The sequence below is a fragment of the Dendrobates tinctorius genome, unplaced genomic scaffold, assembly GCF_039654945.1.
Source record: "Dendrobates tinctorius isolate UK_male_01 unplaced genomic scaffold, ASM3965494v1 ptg000014l, whole genome shotgun sequence".
Lineage (NCBI taxonomy): Eukaryota > Metazoa > Chordata > Amphibia > Anura > Dendrobatidae > Dendrobates > Dendrobates tinctorius.
In genome coordinates this window covers 3,557,050-3,579,419 of record NW_027361682.1, presented here as the reverse complement: position 1 = coordinate 3,579,419, position 22,370 = coordinate 3,557,050, and the positions used below count along the sequence as shown (strand labels likewise).

General features: G+C 42.8%; 2 protein-coding genes across 2 annotated transcripts in view; both read right to left on the bottom strand.

Moving 5' to 3' along the window:
* Positions 1 to 22,370, bottom strand: part of LOC141073676 (uncharacterized) — a 502,533-nt gene that overhangs the window by 294,529 nt on the left and 185,634 nt on the right. The gene's annotated exons all lie outside the window — the stretch shown is intronic.
* Positions 1 to 22,370, bottom strand: part of LOC141070474 (uncharacterized) — a 79,314-nt gene that overhangs the window by 30,473 nt on the left and 26,471 nt on the right. Inside the window, 3 exon segments of the mRNA XM_073559491.1 lie at positions 2,699 to 2,789; positions 3,014 to 3,111; positions 3,191 to 3,308. Coding sequence (XP_073415592.1) covers positions 2,699 to 2,789; positions 3,014 to 3,111; positions 3,191 to 3,308 — 307 coding nt within the window.

Below are 22,370 nucleotides of genomic sequence, written 5' to 3'. Positions count from 1 at the left end.
TGACTGTGCTACGTAATGTGATAGCTGAAAGGCATTATATGGTACTCTGCCCGAAGTCATGTGAGCCTTCTCTGGGTGATGCACTCTGCATTGATGTTTATAAACGAAGACTATCAGAAAAGACTGTCTTTTCAAGTTCACATTGGTCAGTGTTGCTGGATTTTTTTTCAAAAATTTGATTTGTGGTGAATTGATTTGCTGCAAATCGCAATTACTGCAGCGGCCTGAAAAAGATGTCTGTACCATTCTGAAATCTAGAACTGTATCAACCCATTTTCAAGCTCTTTAATGCGAACACAGCCTTAGTTATCTCAAAGTGACCTCACAGATGGTAACTAACAGTAAGTTACTCCACTTGCAGAATTTTCATGCTTTTCAAGATTAAAAAAATGGTCCAAAAATTAATACCAAGCCATTTGCTATAAGGCAGATGGTTCTCACATGACTATAAAGGTAGCGCAAGTCGCAGTGATTCGCCGGTGCCTGCACAGAAGATCCCTGAATACACTGACCGTAGAAAATAGGAGAAGGTATGGATTGTGGAGAAAATGCTGGGCTCATGCGTGGGATTCTGGTGCCACAACTGCAAGGCACAGGGCACTGTGACGTGCATGGGAGGGAGGGGGATATTGTAATGAAAACACCATCATAACCACCACCAGAGCTTTCAGCTGCTCTCAAGCCTCAGACACTAAGGGTGTGTGCACACGTTGCGGATTCTGCTGCGGATTATTGCGTGCAGATTTTATCTGCGGATCTAGTGCGGATTTGCTTGCGGTTTTCCCATGCGGTTTGACACCTGTCATGGAGCAGGTGCCAAACCGCTGCGGAACCCGCACAAAGAATTGACACACAGGTATATTTATTTCCCCTCAACTCATTTCCTGTCTCCTATCAGTGTGTCACTTTATTGGCCATCAGCTGCCTGCTCTAAATTTGGACGGTTGTGTCCATATACGCATCCCAGACGCCAGCTTCTTAACACATTCACAGGCTTTCCAGGTATCCCATCATAGTTATTCTCCCATTGTATGACCACACTTATTTGGTACTATGCTGCGATATGACTGCCATATACATTGTGTCACATCCTTTGCATTTTCACGTACAGCCTCCATTTTGCTTTCAGACTCTACTTTATCTTCTTTGGCTAGCAGTTAAAGGATTTATCCATTTCAGGTATTGATTTGAATTCTATTCCTAGCCTTCTTGGTAGCACTAGATTGCACATGTATGATACACTGCTATACCTGTATCCTTTGAAGTACAAGGTCGCACTATATCACCACCAATATTCGGTCAGTGTAGTCCTCTATCCGTAACCATACTCACTTATTGGCTCCCTATTCCTTAACAACCAGCACAGAACTTTTGGAGTTACCATCGCCTGACTCAGTAAAGCACCCTTGGATAGGACCTCCACTAGCCGTCTCTTTCTCCTTGGAAGTTTGTTGATGAAGTTGGAACATATATTTTGTCATGTCTTTTGCTAGTATGTATTTCTGTGATGATGCGGACAGCAGTTAACATTTTGTTTTTGTTCTTCTTTTGTATGTATATTTCAGTAAACAAGATTGTTCTGATGAAGGTCCTATAGTGGACCGAAAACGTTTAACCCTTTCTGTCTGGATGCACGAAATAAAAAGTATCTGAATATTTCACACATTGAGTGCCAAGACTTTTGTCATTTTTATTACTTCCCCATTAGGCAGATCTGATTCCCAGGTCTTGTACATCACACAATCATCATCCAGAACTCAGCTGACGGTTGCCTCAATGTGGTAAGTGTCTTCAGCTCCTTGCCCTCCTCCTGATTTTCACATCAAGATTTGCCCTGACTCAGAGTGCCACTATCACCTCGGCATCCACTTCCCTTATAACACAACTGCCAATGCGACGACCACAGGTATTGGAATCATGTCCTCTATGTCTACATTTTCCCAGCTCATTTGACAGTACAGTAATGTGGGTGATTGAGGACCAATTTTCCAAAATGGCACATCAATGCTTTTGCGTACGCTCTCTTCAACTTACATTTCAGTCTACCACCTTCACTGCAAAGTCCAAATTGAAGGGATTGATCAGTTTCCAAAGAAGTTATAGCCAGCTCACCCAGTCTGTCGTCTTTAGGAGATCTGCTCACTGCCAGGAAGCTGCAGAGAGTTGAAATGGCAGAGGCACACCCATGATGCAATGTTCGCAGAGAACAACAAATAATTCCAGCGGATTCTTCCTACTTGGCAACTAAAATCCATTTTATTGTTCCATCTTTAAAATATTCCATTTGGCAGAAATCCTTATTATACACAGGGGGGTCAAACAAAGGGCACACTGCTGCTATATGTGTGCAGACAACGCGTTTCGACATTCTTAGGTCTTGTTCTGCGGATATTGATCAGTTTCAGCCTGAAGACAAAAGCTGATTCTTCTTCAAAGGAATCTGTAAACAGGTTTTTTCTACCTCATCTGAGAGCAGCATGGAGTAGGGAAAGAGACCTTGCTTCCAACGACGGATCACTTAGTTTATTGGGTGCAGCAGTTGTGACACAATCAAAGTTTTAGATGCAGCATGTAGCAGATCTCAGAAAGCTAAATCATCACACAGCAAAGCTCATTTGTCTCTATAAGTCACATCAAAACTCTTTGTATCACGCAGCCTAATAAATTCAACACATAATTGTAGCAGCTGGTAACTTACCTTGGTCACTTTCGGTAAGAATCTCCACTTTACACCACTCTTCATCACTCTCATATGTCTCTGTAGTATTAATAGAGATGAGATCTTTACACTGAAACAAAAAGTTGTAAAGGTCACTGACAGGTGGATATCACGAAAAGAACAGAAATTAACGTGAAAGTCACAAGGAACAGTAGTAGTTATCAAATAGATGCAGGTGTCGTCATTACGTTGTTCAGTGTGTAGTACTGGTGGATAAAACAAGACTAAACACAAGACCTTCACAGTCTTCTACACATCATAGGGGAGATCTCATGACACCTTCTCTCTATCTACCTGATGATCCTGAGGAACATCGGGATCTCCTTGTTTACAGTCCTGTGGAAGAAGAGGACAGGGACATCTCTCTGGTGTTGTCCTCTCACTGGATAGAACTGGAGGAAACACATACAGGGACTGAATTCATTCTTTACATACAGATAATTATAGGCCGTGTGTATTTAGTCCTATTACCTGGTGATGTGAGGGGCTGGGGAACCTCCATCATGACGTCCTTGTACAGATCTTTGTGTCCTTCTAAATACTCCCACTCCTCCATGGAAAAATAGATGGTGACATCCTGACACCTTATAGGAACCTGACACATACAATGATATCATCATCCCCCGATCCCTCCATAGTGTTACTGTATAATGTCCCAGCATTCCCAGCAGTGTCACCTCTCCAGTCAGCAGCTCAATCATCTTGTAGGTGAGTTCTAGGATCTTCTGGTCATTGATGTCCTCATGTATCAGGGGGTGAGGTGGAGGCCCCGTGATTGGGCTCAGGGGTCTTCCCCATCCCTCAGACACAGGGGCCTGACAGCGCTCCCTAGAGGTCTTCTTCACTACTGTGTAATCCTGGTTATGGAGAGACACATTAATAAACCTCACTACAGACATTTCCAGAGTCCTCACCTCTCCAGTTCTGTCCATCTGTTATTCCCATAGATAAGAATGACGTAATGTGACGTCATCAGGATCTCTCACCTCTCCTGTAAGCCGGAAGAGGATCTCTAGGGTGAGCTGTAATATCCTCTCCGCCATCTTGTCCCTGTCACTATCCATCCTTGTAGGGTCACTCAGGAGAATTCTCTTATACAGAAGATCTCCACTGAGAGGATCCGATATTGTAGAGACCTGAATGGGGAGAAGATGACGATGTTACATCACAAAGATCCCATGTAAGAAATTTCCGGAGCTGTTACCGGCTTCACATGATCACTACATGCAGTCATGGCCCCGTCCTGCCCCCGGTATAACACACAATCCGATTATTTGAAAGAAAAAAGAAAAGAAAGCACACCTTGTGCATATCATGCTAGAAAAAAAACTATCTCAGGGAGAGGCACTCACCTGAGCCTGTTGTGACAAAGCAGGTAAAATGCCGAGAAAAAATTAAGTCAATTTGAATGGCTGCTGCTTCACCTGCTGGACTCCAATGAGATCCAGATAGAAATCCAAGGGAGAGAGATGGTGGTTTGGTTTAGCGCTGCAACGGGTAATGAGGTGATATACCACTGGGGTAATAGTAAAAACTTTAATTGTTGCTACGCATTTCGGAGTCGGTCTAGCTTGCCTGATGATTCAATTATAGTCACATACAGAGATTTATCACAGAATATCAAGGAATTCAATAAAGAACAAAAAACAATGAAGAAGTCAATCTGATATAATACAGATTCAAATCATGAGATATCCATACAGATGGTAACTCACCCAGACGCTATATCCACAATTGTGACCCTGCCGCCCAAATGCACGTTTTAACAAAGCTTCATCGGGAGGTTCTTATGGTAGAAGTGAAGGAATGACCTTGGAATGGATTCATACACAGTGTTATTTCAGATTATTATTATAGCGCCATTTATTCCATGGCGCTTTACATGTCAGGAGGGGTATCTATATATATATAAAATTGAATGTATGTATGTGTGTGTATGTATGTGTGTATCACCAACCAATCACAAAGCATCTTTAATTTCACCAGAGCTGTTTCAAAGAAGCTGAGCTGTGATTGGTTGCTATGAGCAACAGTTTTCCCACTCGACAACACCTCAGCAGACACTGACATGGTGGGAGAAATCTAGCATCCCTGGGAACATAAGCTCCCAGCCATTGTTTGCCCCCCAGAAAGGAGCAGAGAGCACATAACAGAAATGAATCACCCCCTCCCATGCCCATATACCCATCACACATCCTCCATCCCATAGGCACATCTTCCCTCTTAAAGGGATCTCCGGTATGGAAGTTAGGGCAAATCCCTCAGTGCTCTGATACTGACCCCAGGCTCTCTTAAAGGTATCATTGGTATGGAAGTTAGGGCAAATCTATCCAGCGCTTTGGTACTGACCCCAGGCCTCTCTTAAAAGGATCCCCGGTATGGAAGTTAGGACGGTTCCACTCAGCGCTCTGGTTCTCGCCCCAGGCTGATGGGATGATGTGGGATATTAGGGGTAGTAGACCAGTGGCTGTGATGGGATGATGTGGGATATTAGGGGTAGTAGTCCGGTGGCTCTGGCTGACGGGATGATGTGGGATATTAAGGGTAGTCCGGTGGCTCTGGTTGACGGAATGATGTGGGATACTAGGGGTAGTAGTCCAGTGGCTGTGATGGGATGATGTGGGATATTAGGGGTAGTAGTCCGGTGGCTCTGACAGAATGATGTGGGATATTAGGGGTAGTAGTCCGGTGGCTCTGACAGAATGATGTGGGATATTAGGGGTAGTAGTCCGGTAGCTCTGGCTGATGGGATGATGTGGGATATTAGGGGTAGTAGACCGGTGGCTCTGGCTGACGGGATGATGTGGGATATTAGGGGTAGTAGTCTGGTGGCTCTGGCTGACGGGATGATGTGAGATATTAGGGGTAGTAGTCCGGTAGCTCTGGCTGACGGGATGATGTGGGATATTAGTGGTAGTTGTCCGGTGGCTCTGGCTGACGGGATGATGTGGGATATTAGGGGTAATAGTCCGATAGCTCTGGCTGACGGGATGATGTGGGATATTAGGGGTAGTAGTCCGGTGGCTCTGGCTGACGGGATGATGTGGGATATTAGGGGTAGTAGTCCGGTAGCTCTGGCTGACGGGATGATGTGGGATATTAGGGGTAGTAGTCCAGTGGCTCTGGCTGATGGGATGATGTGGGATATTAGAGGTAGTAGTCCGGTGGCTCTGATGGGATGATGTGGGATATTAGGGGTAGTAGTCCGGTGGCTCTGGCCGACGGGATGATGTGGGATATTAGTGGTAGTAGTCCGGTGGCTCTGATGGGATGATGTGAGATATTAGGGGTAGTAGTCCGGTGGCTCTGGCTGACGGGATGATGTGGGATATTATGGGTAGTAGTCCGGTGGCTCTGGCTGATGGGATGATGTAAGATATTAGGGGTAATAGTCCGGTAGCTCTGGCTGACGGGATGATGTGGAATATTATAGTGAATGTGGCTATGCGGAGTGGGCGGGGCTATACACTCAGCTTTATATATATATATATAGATATCATTAGAATTTGTTATAACTAACCGTAGTTAGTTACTATGCCTGGGCAGCGCCGGGCTCTTCAGCTAGTACATAATAAAAATGAGTACAGTAATCTTAAGGCCGGGGTCACATTGTTATGGCAGTCCATTAACGATGCCATTGACCCCCATTACTGGGCGCATCGTGACGCATGCCGTAAAGTGGACGCGGGCTGCAGTGTCTGAGGCTCCGTCACCGCTAGTGCAGATAAATCATCTGTGCTAGCGGGTATAGCATAACGTGATCACGTTATGCTATACCGTTAACGCAGCCCGTCAACACTATGCGGTGAACGGGCTGGGTTAACGCAATATGAACCTGGCCTACATGATACAAGTCACGACTGGTACAGGAGGAGAGAGGACCCTGCCCGAGAGGGCTCACAATCTACAAGGACCGATGTGACATTATATTCTATATCAATCATTATTATAGAGCCTATATACACAGGGTTTTGTGTTTGACATCTGTGTGATTTTACGAAGAATGCTCTGGGTTTGGTGATTTTTCTGCTATTTTCCCAGTAAGCTTCTCTATTGGAACTGAGAAAAAGGTCATTTAGAATGGCTCTACTAATGTGTGACTCGAAACACATGAAACATCTGCCAAACAATGTCAAAAAGTTATATCTACGGCAACATGACTACAACACTGAAGGGGTTAATGTCAATGGGGAATCTCCAGCACCTACCTCCACCTGCAGAGCCACACTCCACATATATGGCTGCTCTGTGCGCACAGGACCTGTGATGAGGTCACAGGAGGGGAGGAGTCAGGGGTCACATGATCAGGGGCCTCAGTGTATACAGGACTCTGCTGTGCTGGTTGTCATGGTGCTGGATGAGGGGAAGTTTCTGTGTGGGGTCAGGAGGGAGCTACAGGGTGGATGTAGCAGAGCCGTGTGTGTACGAGGTGCCCGGACTGGAGCCGTGTGTGTACGACGTGTACGGAGCGGAGACATGCGTGTGCGAGGTATATGTAGCAGAGCTGAGTGTGTATGATATGGATGTAGCAGAGCCGTCCTGAACCCCTAAGCATGCCCCAATGTAAAATTTATATAATGTATATTTAATGCTGCTGTGTATATTTATATATTGCTTTGTAATGTCGTTAAGATGAGTATTTACTGAGGTGACGCTGAACGGGGAGGACTCTGGGATGTGCTGTCCTGTGCAATCGTTAAGTGACTCAGAGAAGGGGAAGACGAAGGGATGTGCTGCGTGAACTGTGAACGAAATGGCCCTAAATCCAGCATTCCGCTGGGGGCAATGTAGAATAATCTGCCGAAGTTTACGGGAAATAATAATAATCTTTATTTTTATATAGCGCTAACATATTCCGCAGCGCTTTACAGTTTTGCACACATTATCATCACTGTCCCCGATGGGGCTCACAATCTAGATAACACTATGTTGTGCAGCTGGACTGAGCGTATCAGGGGCATGAAGGTGATGCACCCTATCACCCTGCATTAGAAGCTGAGGTGGCTATTATGGCATTAGATGGAGAAGCCAGAGACTCAGTTATGCTACGGACACCCCGAGAGCGAGACACCTTTAACAAGGTACTTCAAATTTTGGAAGAGACTCATGGAGATCCCAGAGACATAAGGGACCTGAGGACGCGGCTCTTTAGCCGCATGCAGGAGGAGGGGGAGACTGTGACTCAGAACATGAATGCATTGCAGGAGTTGCACACTGCGATTGGTAGGAAAGATGAAATTGGCATAGGCCCTACAGACATAATGCTGTGAGTCCTTTTAGTGATGGGCTTGCAGGACGCGTGCAGGTGAACCTTCGCATGACCTTTTCTGAGATAGGAAGCAAAGCGCGCACACGTGAACAGGAGCAGGGGGTGACGATCCCGGTGGGCAAGGTCCGGAGCGGGGAGGTGTCCGTGAATACAATCACCGAACCCCAATGGGTGGAAGAATTGAGGAGAGAGCCTTTGAATATTAAGTGAGAATTGGCGGATGTTAAAAAGAAAACTGAGGTTGCCGCAGATTCGCCTGGGGGCAGGGAAGGCTCAAAACCCAACCATGATAATAGAATGCTCCGTCGACAAGAGACCCCTCACTTGCTATAATTGTGGCGAGAATGGACATATAGCCCAGGAGTGTACACATCGGGGCAGAATACAACCCCGTCGTCCATTAAACTAGCGGGCCCCGAGCCAGGGGGACGCCGCACGGAGCAAGAACAGACGTGAAGGAGTAGTGGAAGTCCCACAAACCTAGTGTCAATGTGCCCTCTGGTCTGGGCTGAATTTGATGGTCGTGCAGTGTCTGGTGGACACGGGCTCTCAGATGACAACAATGCCAGAGGACTATTTGCGACTAAATTTTCTGGAAGCAAGACGGCCTCAGTGGGGCCCAGTGATAAAGTTGATGGCTGCCAACCAACTGCCCATTCCGGTCACAGGAGTGGCGTGGATGCAGATCTCCATCTGTGGAAAGGATTTGGGATGAAAGGGGGTGGTACTAACCCAGGGAGATGTGAGTAGCCGGGCATGCAGTCACATCTTAAAGGAATTTGGAAGCCTCCTTATCAATGAACCCTCTAAAGAGACTTTGAAGCAGTGGAGTTCACATACCCCCCAGAGGAGAGTATTTCAGCAGTTAGTACGTGTAGCTCAAGCTCAGGAGGCTTATTGTGATGGAGGAGTATTAGGAAAAGTGATCGTTCCCGCCTCTTCCAAACTCATTCTGCCACCCAGGCAAACAGTAATCACTCTACCCATCCGTGCTTGTATCCCACTGGAGGGAGTTGAAATTTAAATTGAGCCTTCTTCAGAACAACTGCCTTCAGGGTTCCTGGTAGCACGTACACTAGCCATTGTGCGGGATGGGACAGTACTAGTACGCTGCATCAATCTGGAGGAACAGGACATTACAATCTGCCCCAGAAGCGAAGTAGCCCAGATTGTGGGCATGCCTAAACAGATAATACCGCCTCAGGCTGTGCAGCTGAAAGTACAACAGGGAGACACCTGGACCGTAACAATGAATTCCTCTTGGACGCCGGAGCCTCAGCATATTCAAAAGGGGTGACTTATATTGGAACAAATGCGAGCTAATTTGAATGAACTCACCCAGACACAGGTGCAGCAGGTGGAGGCTCTACTGGGACGATTTTGGCTGCACTACAGCTATCACCCACGAGATACCCACAGAAAGTACCGCACCCATAAGAGAGCGCTATTGGCAAATTTCGCCATAGCTGTACCAAGAGTTGAAGAGTATGTTAGGACAGATGTTACAGAATGGTGTTATCAGAGAGAGTCAGAGTCCCTGGGCTGCTCCGATAGTTCTAGTGCGGAAGAAAGACGTTACTTTGCATTTTTGTGTGGACTATTGAAAACTCAATGCTTGTACCATGAGAGATTCATTCCCGCAACCCAGAATTGAGGAGTTCCTGTCCGCGCTAGGAAAAACAAAATTTTTTTCCACATTGGATCTCGCCACCGGCTATTGCCAAGTGCCTATGTCAGAGCAGGATCGAGACAAGACTGCCTTTATTCTACCCATGGGCCTATTTGAATTTAACCGAATGGTGTTTGGCTTGGCCAACTCCACTGGAACTTTTCAGCGTCTCATGGAGAAGTTTTTAAGTGATTTGAACTTTGAAGCCACCCTCATCTATTTAAACAACATCATAGTCTACACGGCCTCATTTTAGAAACATCTGCAACGACTGGAGCAAGTGTTGAGTCGTCTTCAGAAACACAGGCTAATGGTGAAGCCTCAAAAATGTCATCTGTACTGCACTCAGATTGAGTACCTGGGCCACATTGTTTATGCTGAAGGGGTGAAGCCATCCAGAGAGAAAATCGCTGTGATCCAGGACTGGCCCACTCCAGAGATGGTGAAGGATGTCCAAGCATTCCAGAAACTGACCAGGTATTACTGCCATTTTATGAAGAATTTTGCTCACCGAGCCAGGCCACTGTTGGAGCTGCTGAAAGGGGTGCCCTCAGGTGCAAAGTGCAAAGAGCTGGGCTATTCATTGGAAGGAACACCAAGAAGAAGCCTTTCAAGACCTGATGAGGGTATTGACGGAAGCCCTTGTGTTGGCTTAAGCGGACTTTTCTCAACCGTTCGTTCTCCAAACCGACAGGAGTTTGCATGGACTTGGGGCTGTGTTGTCACAGATACAGGGCGGGAGAGAGAAGGTGATCGCTTATGCAAGTCGATTCCGAACTTAATCCAGACAATTACAGTTCCTTCAAGTTGGAGCTGCTGGCGTTGGTGTGGGCTATGAAGGAGAGGTTCGCGGAATACTTATCTGTGTCTGAAGTACTAGTATGCGCCGATAACAATGCATTTATGAGTAAAAAATGTATGAAGTTTATTAAATACATCCAACACAGACATGGAATAACACAGACTCCATAAAAACAGGTCTTTTGAAATGTTCATCTATTTTGATTGTAGAAAAAAGGGAAGAAAGTTCCAGCGCTAGGAATGGAAAATTAAAAATCCATTTTATTGTGCCAATGCATATTAAAATTCCAGCAGGTACAGCATATCAGTCGGATGACTGCAGAACAACGCGTTTCGACGCCTCAGGTCTTAATCATGTTCAGAACATGATTAAGACCTGAGGCGTCGAAACGCGTTGTTCTGCAGTCATCCGACTGATATGCTGTACCTGCTGGAATTTTAATATGCATTGGCACAATAAAATGGATTTTTAATTTTCCATTCCTAGCGCTGGAACTTTCTTCCCTTTTTTCTACTATTGATTGACTGCCTAGTCAAATCCGTGCGCAGGATTTGGATCCTACCAGCAAGGCAGTGCGGTGAGCTGGATTAATCTGTTCTTTTACTCCATCTATTTTGATTGGTTTGCTGATTGACCATGACCGTAAGCTCTTGGTAAAGGTTAAAGAGGAAATTAAAAACAAGGAGATTTTATTAACAAGTTTTGATGAGGCGAGTTTAGTCAAACCGTTTCCGTTACGTTTGAAGGAAACCATTGATAATTTTGAACAAGAAATTATACAAAAGAAGAAAAAGAAGTTTCTGCGTGACAAAGCAGATTTTGACAGTCAGCACGTATTCAGGTGGACACACCACGGGAATAAAAGATTTAACAAATACAGTGGTAATCGCAACAAGAGGAACCAAGTTCCAAACGTATCAGCAAATACAGGTGATTCCTCCACAAGTGATTTTTTATCGTCAGGCGGCAGCGATCAGGAAAACACATCAGGAGGGGTCACAGAAAACGAATCGTATTCCAAAAAGAGGAGCCGCCGTTACAAGGACTGGTCACCCACCTACAAGAGGCAATTGAGACAACACAGGAAGAAATAGATCCTGCTGGAAATATGACGTCTACAGGTAATTTACGTATTATAAACCTGTCTGACTATATTTTATCTGATGTAGAGAAATCAGTTTTGTCCAGGGGGCTTTCTTTTGCACCCATGAACAATTTGGACAGATTTACCTTGATTAAGGATCTATATTTATTCTGTAGGCAATTGACTTTTAAGATGCTCTATCATCAGCCGTCAATAATTGATACATTGCCACAGGATGAGAGGCAGGTCTTCAGTGACCTCCTCTCTCTTTTACAAGAAAATGAGGCCATGGGGAGTGCCCCCAATCGATCATGGCGTTTACCGTCACAGGCTACACCCTCCTTTGTTTTGTTTCCGACTATACAGATTTTTTATAATATACGGGTAGTTAGCAAAGAAATTGCTCAGCTTAGTGTTACAAGCAAGCAAGGAGAAAATCTGGGATCTAGGGAGAGACTGGCTCTTAATAAACTTAAGAATAACAGGTCCTTTGTCATTAAAGAAGCGGACAAAGGTGGAAACATTGTTTTGTGGCCACATGAGATGTATGTCAAGGAGGCTAAACGCCAATTGAGTAACGGATCATGTTATCAGGTCTTACCATCGGACCCTACTGTGGTTTTTAAAAGTAAACTTGATCGACTACTTATGTCTGCTAAGCAAAACAACATTTTAAATAAGAGTGAGTTTGATTTTTTAACAACGCACCATCCTGTTGTTCCCACTCTATATTTGTTACCAAAGGTGCATAAGTCAATTTCTGAACCACCGGGCAGGCCCATTGTGGCCGGCATTGGCAGTCTTTTTGAAAGACCATGCATTTATATTGATAACTTTCTACAGCCATTTGTTGTCTCCTTAGATTCTTTCATTCAAGACACTTCCCATTTGATCCGACTACTTCAGGACCTGGAAGTACCTGACAACACCGTGCTTGTAACTATGGACGTTGAGTCCTTGTACACTTGTATTGGACATACCCAAGGAATGGATGCTGTTTCCTATTTTTTCAACAAACAAATAACAGGTGACCGGAGACATCAATCTTTTCTGTTAGACTTATTGCATTTTGTACTCTCTAACAGCTATTTTGTTTTTTGATCGTGTTTTCTATAAACAGGTGTCTGGCACTGCTATGGGGGCGCGCTGTGCGCCTTCGTATGCCAACCTTTTTTTGGGTTGGTGGGAGGAGACACAGGTGCGCCCCCTGTCCATTTTTCGAACCAGCGTTTATCGTTGGTTCAGGTACATTGATGATGTCCTAATTTTTTGGACTGGTTCATTGGAGGATTGTCATCATTTTGTAGAGCAGCTTAACATTAATCCATTCAATATTTCTTTGACAGCTTCTTTTTCAAATTAGACTGTGGATTTCTTGGATTTGAGAATCATGAAAATTGGTAATGCCATTCAGACCAAGCTTTTCCGGAAGGCCACTGCAACAAACAGCTTGTTACACTTTTCCAGTTTTCATCCTCAACATTTGCGTAACAACATACCTAAGGGACAATTCTTGCGGGTAAGACGCAATTGTACTACTGACTCGGATTTCCGAGAAGGAGCTAGAGATCTTACCAATCGGTTTGTAGAAAGGGGCTATCCACGCAAAGTAATTTCTCAGGCATATCAGAGAGCATTGATCAATGAGAGGTCTGTATTGCTTCAACCTAAATTTCAAAATTCCCCCTGTACTATCAATTTGATCACCCCTTATAACAACCAGTGGCGTGAGATTTATCAAATATTAGATAGGCATTGGGGAATCCTACTGAATGAAACTAAATTAAAACCTTTTCTTTCTGATAGACCAAAAATAATAGCCAAAAAGGCTAAGAATTTGAAGGATCATTTAACTACCAGCCATTTCCAACGACCAACAACAAGGATTGGTACTGGACATCGTCTATCAGGTTTGTTTCCTTGCAGTGGATGTACCATTTGTCCATTTATGATTGCTTCTGATACCATTACACTCCCTATTTTTCCAGGCACAATCCAATTGAGGCACTATTCCAATTGCAAATCTCGAAATGTGATTTATTTACTTGTTTGCCAGTGTCCTAAAATCTACGTAGGCCAAACCAGTCAAGAACTCAGACGTAGAGTGCAACAGCACATCTCAAACATGAACAAGGCCAAAATGGATCGTGAGAAGGGTAAGCCTATTACCTCTGTGGCGAGCCATTTTTTGGATCATCATGGGGGCAGGCATCAGGGTTTACGGGTTTTAGTAGTGGATCAAATACAGAGCAATATTCGTGGTGGGAATCCAACAAAAGAACTGCTCCGTAGAGAGTCGCGCTGGATTTATAATCTAAAAAGCATGGCACCACAGGGACTAAATGAAGAGCTTTTATTCTCCGGCTTTTATGGATAATTTTGGATGTTTATACTTCTCTTTCCTTGTATTCCAGGTGACCATTTGGGGTCCTGGCCTGTTCCAAGGATTATTGCTCCAGGACTTTTGATAACCTTTAATTGGAATAGTATAAAATCGACCTAGCAAATCTCCACTTTCTTCTTTTGTAAAAAGATTCATGGACTCTTCGAGGCGGACCATTTCATCATCTTTTTTTTTTTTTTTTTTTTTTATATTCTGGCTGGTTATGTCTTGGCTGCAAACTGTTTATTATTTGATAATATCTTTCAGTCAGTTGACCATTATTTCTAGCTATTCACAGCACCATCCTTTAGCCAGTTGACTACTATATCCAGTCATTCATAGCACTACAGCTTGCGTGTTATTTGTGATTACAGCAGAGCATGTTTATGTGAAATACAAGTCTATGGTCCTATGTCCATTCTTATGGACTATGATTGTGTACAAGTGTTTTGCGTGTTGATTTTCTGCAAAACAATTAATGTTTATTCAGGGCATATGGACTTACGCTAAAATCAATGTATTCATGCATTATTTGATACAGCTTTTTTTTTTTTTTTTTTTTTCCCCCTCCCTTTCTGACATTATGGGTTGCAATTTATATATGTGTATATAACAACACAAGGTTAAAACAAATAAAAACATTGCTCTTTCTGCATGAAAAGTTTCATTCATAATGAATCATAACTGATTATTTATTTTTCTTCTGGGCGCAAATGTATTTTTCAAATAGGCTCGTGTTCACATGTGTTGAATTCCACACATGCATCTTAGAGGCTTTTTTTGACTGGATGTTTACACATCGATGTGCCATTGCTATACAACAAAACAAGTCCCTTGTAGACTACTAAATACACTTTTCTGGCATTATGGGTCGCAATTTATATATGTGCATATAACAAAACAGGGTTAAAACAAATAAAAACATCGCTTATTTTGCATGAAAAGTTTTATTTATAATCAATCATAATTGATTATCTATTTTTCTTTAGACTCATTTGTGTAATATTCAGCATCCATCTTTTGATATATTTGTGGTGGCGTCTGTGGTGCATGTGTCGTTTATTTTTGCATATGCAGTATTTGGACATCTGTACAAGCGCATAGCATTTGTTGTTATTTATCTGTTTATATATAGATGCCATATAAATATTTAGTTTTCTATTAGCGTTTTGTGGCCTCACTTCAGCAAATTCGCCTCTGCGCATGCGCGGCTTGTTCATTTATCTTTATTGTCAGCGGTTTTCATTGACAATATGGCCGTGGTTGCAATATTACCCGGCCGCTTTATTTCAGTGAGGTTTGTTTCAAAGAACTTTATTGCTAAACGTCGTAACACTGACAAGATGGCCCCGGCCACATGCATCTCTCGCCGCCCTATGTTGGTAAGGTTCTCATCTCATTATACTTCACCTGTATTTAGGGTATTTATATGACCAACACATTCATGGTTACAGCGCTTTATTTCTCCCTTGAGAAAGCCACTTTTTGGTGGCGATACGCGTGGGGTTTGCTCCCCCCGCACACTCATCCCACAGAAGCACCAGGCACTTTATTTTTCATATGCACTGGCATATTATGGAGCTTTGGTTTATTTGACCTTTTCTGCCTTCATTGTCTCTGCCATTTGTGGTCTGTATGTCTGCAACGACCTTATTAGAGGTGCAAAGGCATTAGTACTGCTGTCCCATATGGGCTTTTTATATTTTTCCATTCTTGTATTCATCTGCTCAATTTTTTTTTTTTTTTGTTATATGCAGTCCACAGGAGTGTGTGCTCATTAACTACATCAGTGAGTACATAGATGCCAGTTCAGGGGTTTCATATGTGCTTAATATATTCATGGTGCTGTGAATAGTTCTCTTTCCAAACCAGTCAGGCATTTTTATTTTTCATGTTTAATGCCTTTTTTCATTTGTTTGTTTTAGAGACTGTTCCTCCTTAGACACTTTATAGTGCTCATTCATACATTGTCTGTGGGGTCTGTTGATGTGGGAGGTTTATCATATCATTATTTCATGATTTGACTTACCACTTTTCCACATGTTTTTAAATGTTTTTATGGAGTCTGTGTTATTCCATGTTTGTGTTGGATGTATTCAATAAACTTCATACATTTTTTACTCATACATGTGGTGTTCCCTATTCATAGGCTGGTCGCTTTGTTCTTTTTTCTGTCACATATTTTTGACTAGTCTTTGGTGAACCCCTCTTTTCAGTGGTGCCCTCCATTTTTGTTCACGATAACAATGCATTGGCACATCTGGAGAATGCGAAGCTGGGAGCCTTGGAACAACGATGGGTGGCAAGAATGGTGAAGTTTCGGTACAAAATTGCCTATAAAAGGGAGCAGAGAACACTCATGCTGATGCTTTATCCAGGGTGAAACATACTGAACCTGGGTGAAATATTGATGAAGAATTGGAAAATCAGGAGATCCCCACATTCCTGTGTTCCACTAGGACAGTGGTGGCGATGCAGGATCAGTTACAATTCAGATCCTGGGGGGCGTCTTGGTGCGGTCCCGAGATGAGTGGGTCCGGTTACAACAAGAAGATAGAGAACTTGCCCTGCCGAGGCAGTGGGTGACATTAACGAGACTTCCTAGTTCGAGAGAAACATACTCTATCCTCGGAAATACTGCGGATTCTTCGACATTGGGAACGCCACAGATTAAGAATGGTTTGTTGCATCTGAAAGCGCAGCTTCAGAAAGAGCTGGGTACCACCTGGCAGTTCTTAGTTCCGGAAGCACTGTTGCTAGAGATAGCCACTGAGGCACACAAAGAAGGAGCTCACTTCGGTCAGGAAAAGATGTTTCAGTGGTTACAGCGGTTTGTTTTTCATCCCCACCTAAAGGCTGTAGTGGAGGAAGCTTGTAGGCTATGCTTAACATGTGAATTGACTAAAACACCAGAGCAGAGAACCTCCACACAAACTATTGTGATGTCCGCCCTCCTAGAACTGCTAATGATAGACAATCTGTCCATCGGGCCGGCCCATCAGGGGTATGAATACTGTTTAGTAATGGTGGATCACTTCACGAAGTTTGCCGTCGTGACTCCAGTGCGAGATCAGACAGCGGAGTCAGCTGCACATGGCATCTGTAAATATTTCATTCAAGTCTATGGCTGTCTGAAGTTAATCCATTCTGACCAGGGAGTCTGTGTTTTAGGAAAGGTGTTTCACAAAGCATGATCTCCCTCAGTGTAGATGATAATCAGATTGTGCATATATGCAAGTGTGCAATTGCAAAGGAGATGTGGGATGAGTTACAGAAAGTGCATGAAAGATCAAATCTCAGTAATAAGCTTTATCTCATGAGAAAGCTGTATCAGTCTAAGCTAAGTAATTGACAGAATATGCAGGAATATATAAGAAACACTCTAGAGATTGTGGAGCATCTCAGGGGTATTGAAGAAGAAATTAAAGATTTTCATGTTGCTGCACTTCTATTAAGTGGTCTTCCAGAGAATTATCACACACTCGTGACTGCACTAGATGCAAGGCCAGATGATGAGCTGACACTAGACTATGTTAAAGGCAAACTTGTGGATGAATTCAAGAGAAAAAAACACAGCATGTAAGCAGCAGTAATGAATTCAGACTAGAAACAGCATTAAAGACACAGGATTTCCCTAAATATAACAGAAATCTAAGAGAAACTTGTGAACTTGTCTGTAAAAAGCCCGGCCACTTTAAAGCAGACTGCAGAATTTGGAAAGCAATAATGAGTCAGTTTAAAAAGCAGAATAGTCATGAAAGGGTTAAAACCACTGTAAAGGAAGATTTGGCATGTGTTGAAGCTGCATTTAATGCCAGTACAGACCCATGTGCAAAGCATATATGGTGTATAGATTCTGATGCAAGCAGCCATATGACAAATAACAAGGATTTCTTCACTGACCTTAATGAAAGCAAGTCAGAAAAGGTCATCTTAGCTAATGGTTACTATATGACTTCAGAAGGAGTAGGATACGGCTACCTCCACTGTCCAGTTTCCTCAGCACAAAGCAGAAAGATTCCAATAAAGGATGTTCTCTATGTTCCCAGCCTTGAAAGTAATCTTTTGTCAGTAAAGAAGCACACGCAAAATAGGGAATGTAGTTACTTTTAAAGATAACAGATGCATCATCTCAAAGAAGGGTCACACTCTTGCAGAAGGAAAAATCCAAGATGAACTTTATCAGATAAAATGCAAAGAAAGAGTGCACAGTGCTAGACAAGATCTACATAAGAACTATATCCATGTATGTCACAGACGTCTTGGGCACAGAGACCCAGAAGCAGTAAGGAAGCTAGCTCAACTTGCAAATGGTATTGAAATCAACCAGTTTAGTCAAATGATGAAGTGCACTAGCTGTCTTAAAAGGAAAATGTTCAGAAAATCCTTTCCTAAAATAAGCACCACTAGATCTGCACAGCCACTGGATCTGATACATACAAATGTATGCGGTTCAATGAGTGTTCAAACTCCTAGCAAGAAGAAATATTTTCTCACATTTATTGATGACTACTCCAGATATACAGTCACCTACCTGCTTCACAGGAAGGATGAATTTCCACATAAACTTGAAGAATATCTGGCTGTAGTGTTCAACAAATTTGAAAGAATGCCAAAAGCCCTGCGCGCAGATAATGGAACCAAATATACAGGGTGGGCCATTTATATGGATACACCTAAATAAAATGGGAATGGTTGTAACCCAGATCGGCGCGCTGAATTTGCAGAATGGGAAAAACAAAACTTGGAACAGGACCCTCAGTTTACACAGAACAATTATGTTCAGTGATGAGGCAAACTTTTTTGGGTGGGCCATTTATATGGATACACCTAAATAAAATGGCAATGGTGACAGTTTTCTTGCATAGGGTGTCTTGCATTGAAATCTGCTGCAATGACCCAGGTACTGCGTTCACCAGACATCGCACACAATTTCTATCCGCTCCTCACGTGTTAAACTCAGCGACATGTCAATGGCTGTAAACAAAGAGAAATTTGTAAATAACTCATGTAAGAATAAAGTTACGTTAAAACCAAGCACACCATTGTTTTTCTTGTGACATTCTCAATAAGTTTGACGTGTCACATGACCCTCTTCCCATTGAAAAAAGTAAAGTTGGATCCGAAATGGCCAGCTTCAAAATGGCCACCATGGTCACCACCCTTCTTGAAAAGTTTTCCCCCTCCCATATACTAATGTGCCACAAACTGAAAGTTGATATCACCAACCATTCCCATTTTATTTAGGTGTATCCATATAAATGGCCCACCCTGTACAAGTGGTAAGGTGCAAACCATTTTGAAAAAGGATGGAATCGTGTTACAGACTATCATTCCATACAACGCAGAACAAAATGGCATTGCAGAGAGAAAGAACCGTACTCTCTGTGAAAGTGGAAGAAGTATGTTGTTTGATGGAAATCTACCTACAACGTATTGGGGAGAAGCCATCATGACAGCTTGCTATCTTCAAAGCAGAGTGCCAGGTAAAGCCACAAATAAAACTGCATATGAGCTATGGAACTGCGAGAAGCCTAACCTGAAGCATCTCAGGATATTTGGAAGCAAAACGTTTATGTATGTTCCCAAAGAAAAATGTTCCAATTGGGAATCACACGCAAAACAAGGAGTCCTGGTGAGCTATAGCGAAACTCAAAAGGGATACAGAATCCTGCACCCAAAGACCAACGCAGTAACAATCAGCAGACATGTAGTGATTTATGAAAAATCTGTATTGCTCAAATGCCATGAAGTTACACCAGTTATTCAACCTAAGAAGCAAGAACAAGAATTAGCGTTAGGGCGAATTAGGATTAGGGTTAGAATTAGGATTAGGGTTGGGATTAGGGTTAGGGGTGTGTTGGGGTTAGGGTTGGAGCAAGAATTGAGGGGTTTTCACTATTTACCAACTTTGGGGGTCTAATTTCTCCTCTTACCCTTGGGAAAATAAAAAAATTGGGGGCTAAAAAAAAAATCCCTTTTTTTATTTTCACGGCTCTGCGTTATAAACTTCTGTGAAGCACTTGGGGGCTCAAAGTGCTCATCACATACAATGGGGTCAATTGTGGGGTTTTATACTGTTTAGGCACATCAGGGGCTCTGCAAACGCAACATGACACCCACAGAAAATTCCATCAAAGTCTGCATTCCAAAATGGTGCTCCTTCCCTTCCGAGCTCTCCCATGCGCCCAAACAGTGGTCCCCCCCACATATGGGGTATCAGCATACTCAGGACAAATTGCACAACAACTTTTGTGGTCCAATTTCTCCTGTTACCCTTAGGAAAATAAAAAATAGCGGGCTAAAAAATCATTTTTGAGGAAAAAATATTTTTTATTTTCACGGCTCTGCGTTTATTAACTTCTGTGAAGCACTTGGGGGTTCAAAGTGCTCACTACATATCTAGATAAGCTCCTTCGGGGGTCTAGTTTCCAAAATGAGGTCACTTGTGGGGGGTTTATACTGTTTAGGCACATCAGGGGCTCTCCAAACGCAACATGATGCCCACAGAAAATTCCATCAAAGTCTGCATTCCAAAATGGTGCTCCTTCCCTTCCGAGCTCTCCCATGCACCCAAACAGTGATTCCCCCCATATATGGGGTATCAGCGTACTCATGACAAATTGCACAACATTTGTGGTCAAATTTCTCCTGTTACCCTTAGGAAAATAAAAAATAGCAGGCGTTAAAATCATTTTTGAGGAAGAAAAAAAAAGATTTTTAATTTTCACGGCTCTGGGTTTATAAACTTCTGTGAAGCACTTGGGGGTTCAAAGTGCTCACCACATATCTAGATAAGCTCCTTCAGGGGTCTAGTTTCCAAAATGGGGTCACTTGTGGGGAGTTTATACTGTTAGGTACATCAGTGGCTCTGCAAACGCAACATGACACCCGCAGACCATTCCATCAAAGTCTGCATTCCAAAATGGCGTTCCTTCCCTTTCGAGCTCTCCCATGCGCCCAAACAGTGGTTCCCCCCACATATGGGGTATCATCGTACTCAGGACAAATTGCACAGCAACTTTTGTGGTCCAATTTCTCCTGTTACCCTTGATAAAATAACATAGCGGGCTAAAAAATGATTTTTGAGGAAAAAAAGTGATTTTTTATTTTACACCGCTCTGCGTTATAAACTTCTGTGAAGCACTTGGGGGTTCAAAGTGCTCACCACACATCTAGATAAGTTCCTTCAGGGGTCTAGTTTCCAAAATGGTGTCACTTGTGGGTTTTTTCACTGTTTAGGCACATCAGGGGCTCTCCAAAAGCGACATGGCGTCCAATCTCAATTCCAGCCAATTCTGCATTGAAAAAGTCAAACGGTACTCCTTCCCTTCTGAGCTCTGCCGGGCACCCAAAGAGTGGTTTACCCCCACATATGGGGTATCAGCGTACTCAGAACAAATCGCACAACTGTGGGGGTATGATTTCACCTGTTACCCTTGTAAAAATAAAAATTTGGGGGCGAAAAGATCATTTTTGTGGAAAAAAAATGATTTTTTATTTTCACGGCTCTACGTTATAAACTTCTGTGAAGCACTTGAAGGTTCAAAGTGCTTACCACACATCTAGATAAGTTCCTTAAGGGGTCTAGTTTCCAAAAGTGAGTCACTTGTTGGGGGTTTCCACTGTTTAGGAACATTAGGGGCTCTCCGAACGCAACATGGCATCCGATCTCAATTGCAGCCAATTCTACGTTGAAAAAGTCAAATGGCGCTCCTTCCCTTGTGAGCTCTGCCGTGCGCTGAAAAAGTGGTTTACCCCCACATATGGGGTATTGGCGTATTCAGGAGAAATTGCTCAACTAATTTTGTGGTTTATTTTCTCTTTTACCACTTGTGAAAATAAAAACAAATTGGCTCTGAAGTAAATCTTTTGCAAGAAAAAGTTAAATGTTAATTTTTTCCTTCCACATTGCTTTAGTTCCTGTGAAGCATGTAAAGGGTTAATAAACTTCTTGAATGTGGTTTTGAGCACCTTGAGGGGTCTAGTTTTTAGAATGGTGTCACATTTGGGTATTTTCTGTCATGTACACCCCTCAAAATGACTTTAAATATGATGTGGTCCCTAAAAAAAATGGTTTTGTAAATTTTGTTGTAAAAATGAGAAATCACTTGTCAAATTTTAACCCTTATAACTTCCTAACAAAAAAAATTTTGTTTCCCAAATTGTGCTGATGTAAAGTAGACATGTGGGAAATGTTATTTATTAAGAAATTTATGTGACACATCTCTCTGATCTAAGGGCATAAAAATTTAAAGTTTTAAAATTGCAAAATTTTCAAAATTTTCGCCATATTTCAATTTTTTCATAAATAAGCACAAGACATATCAAAGAAATTTTACCACTAACATGAAGTACAATATGTCACGAAAAAACATTCTCAGAATCAGTGGGATCCGTTGAAGCGTTCCAGAGTTATAACCTCATAAAGTGACAGTGGTCAG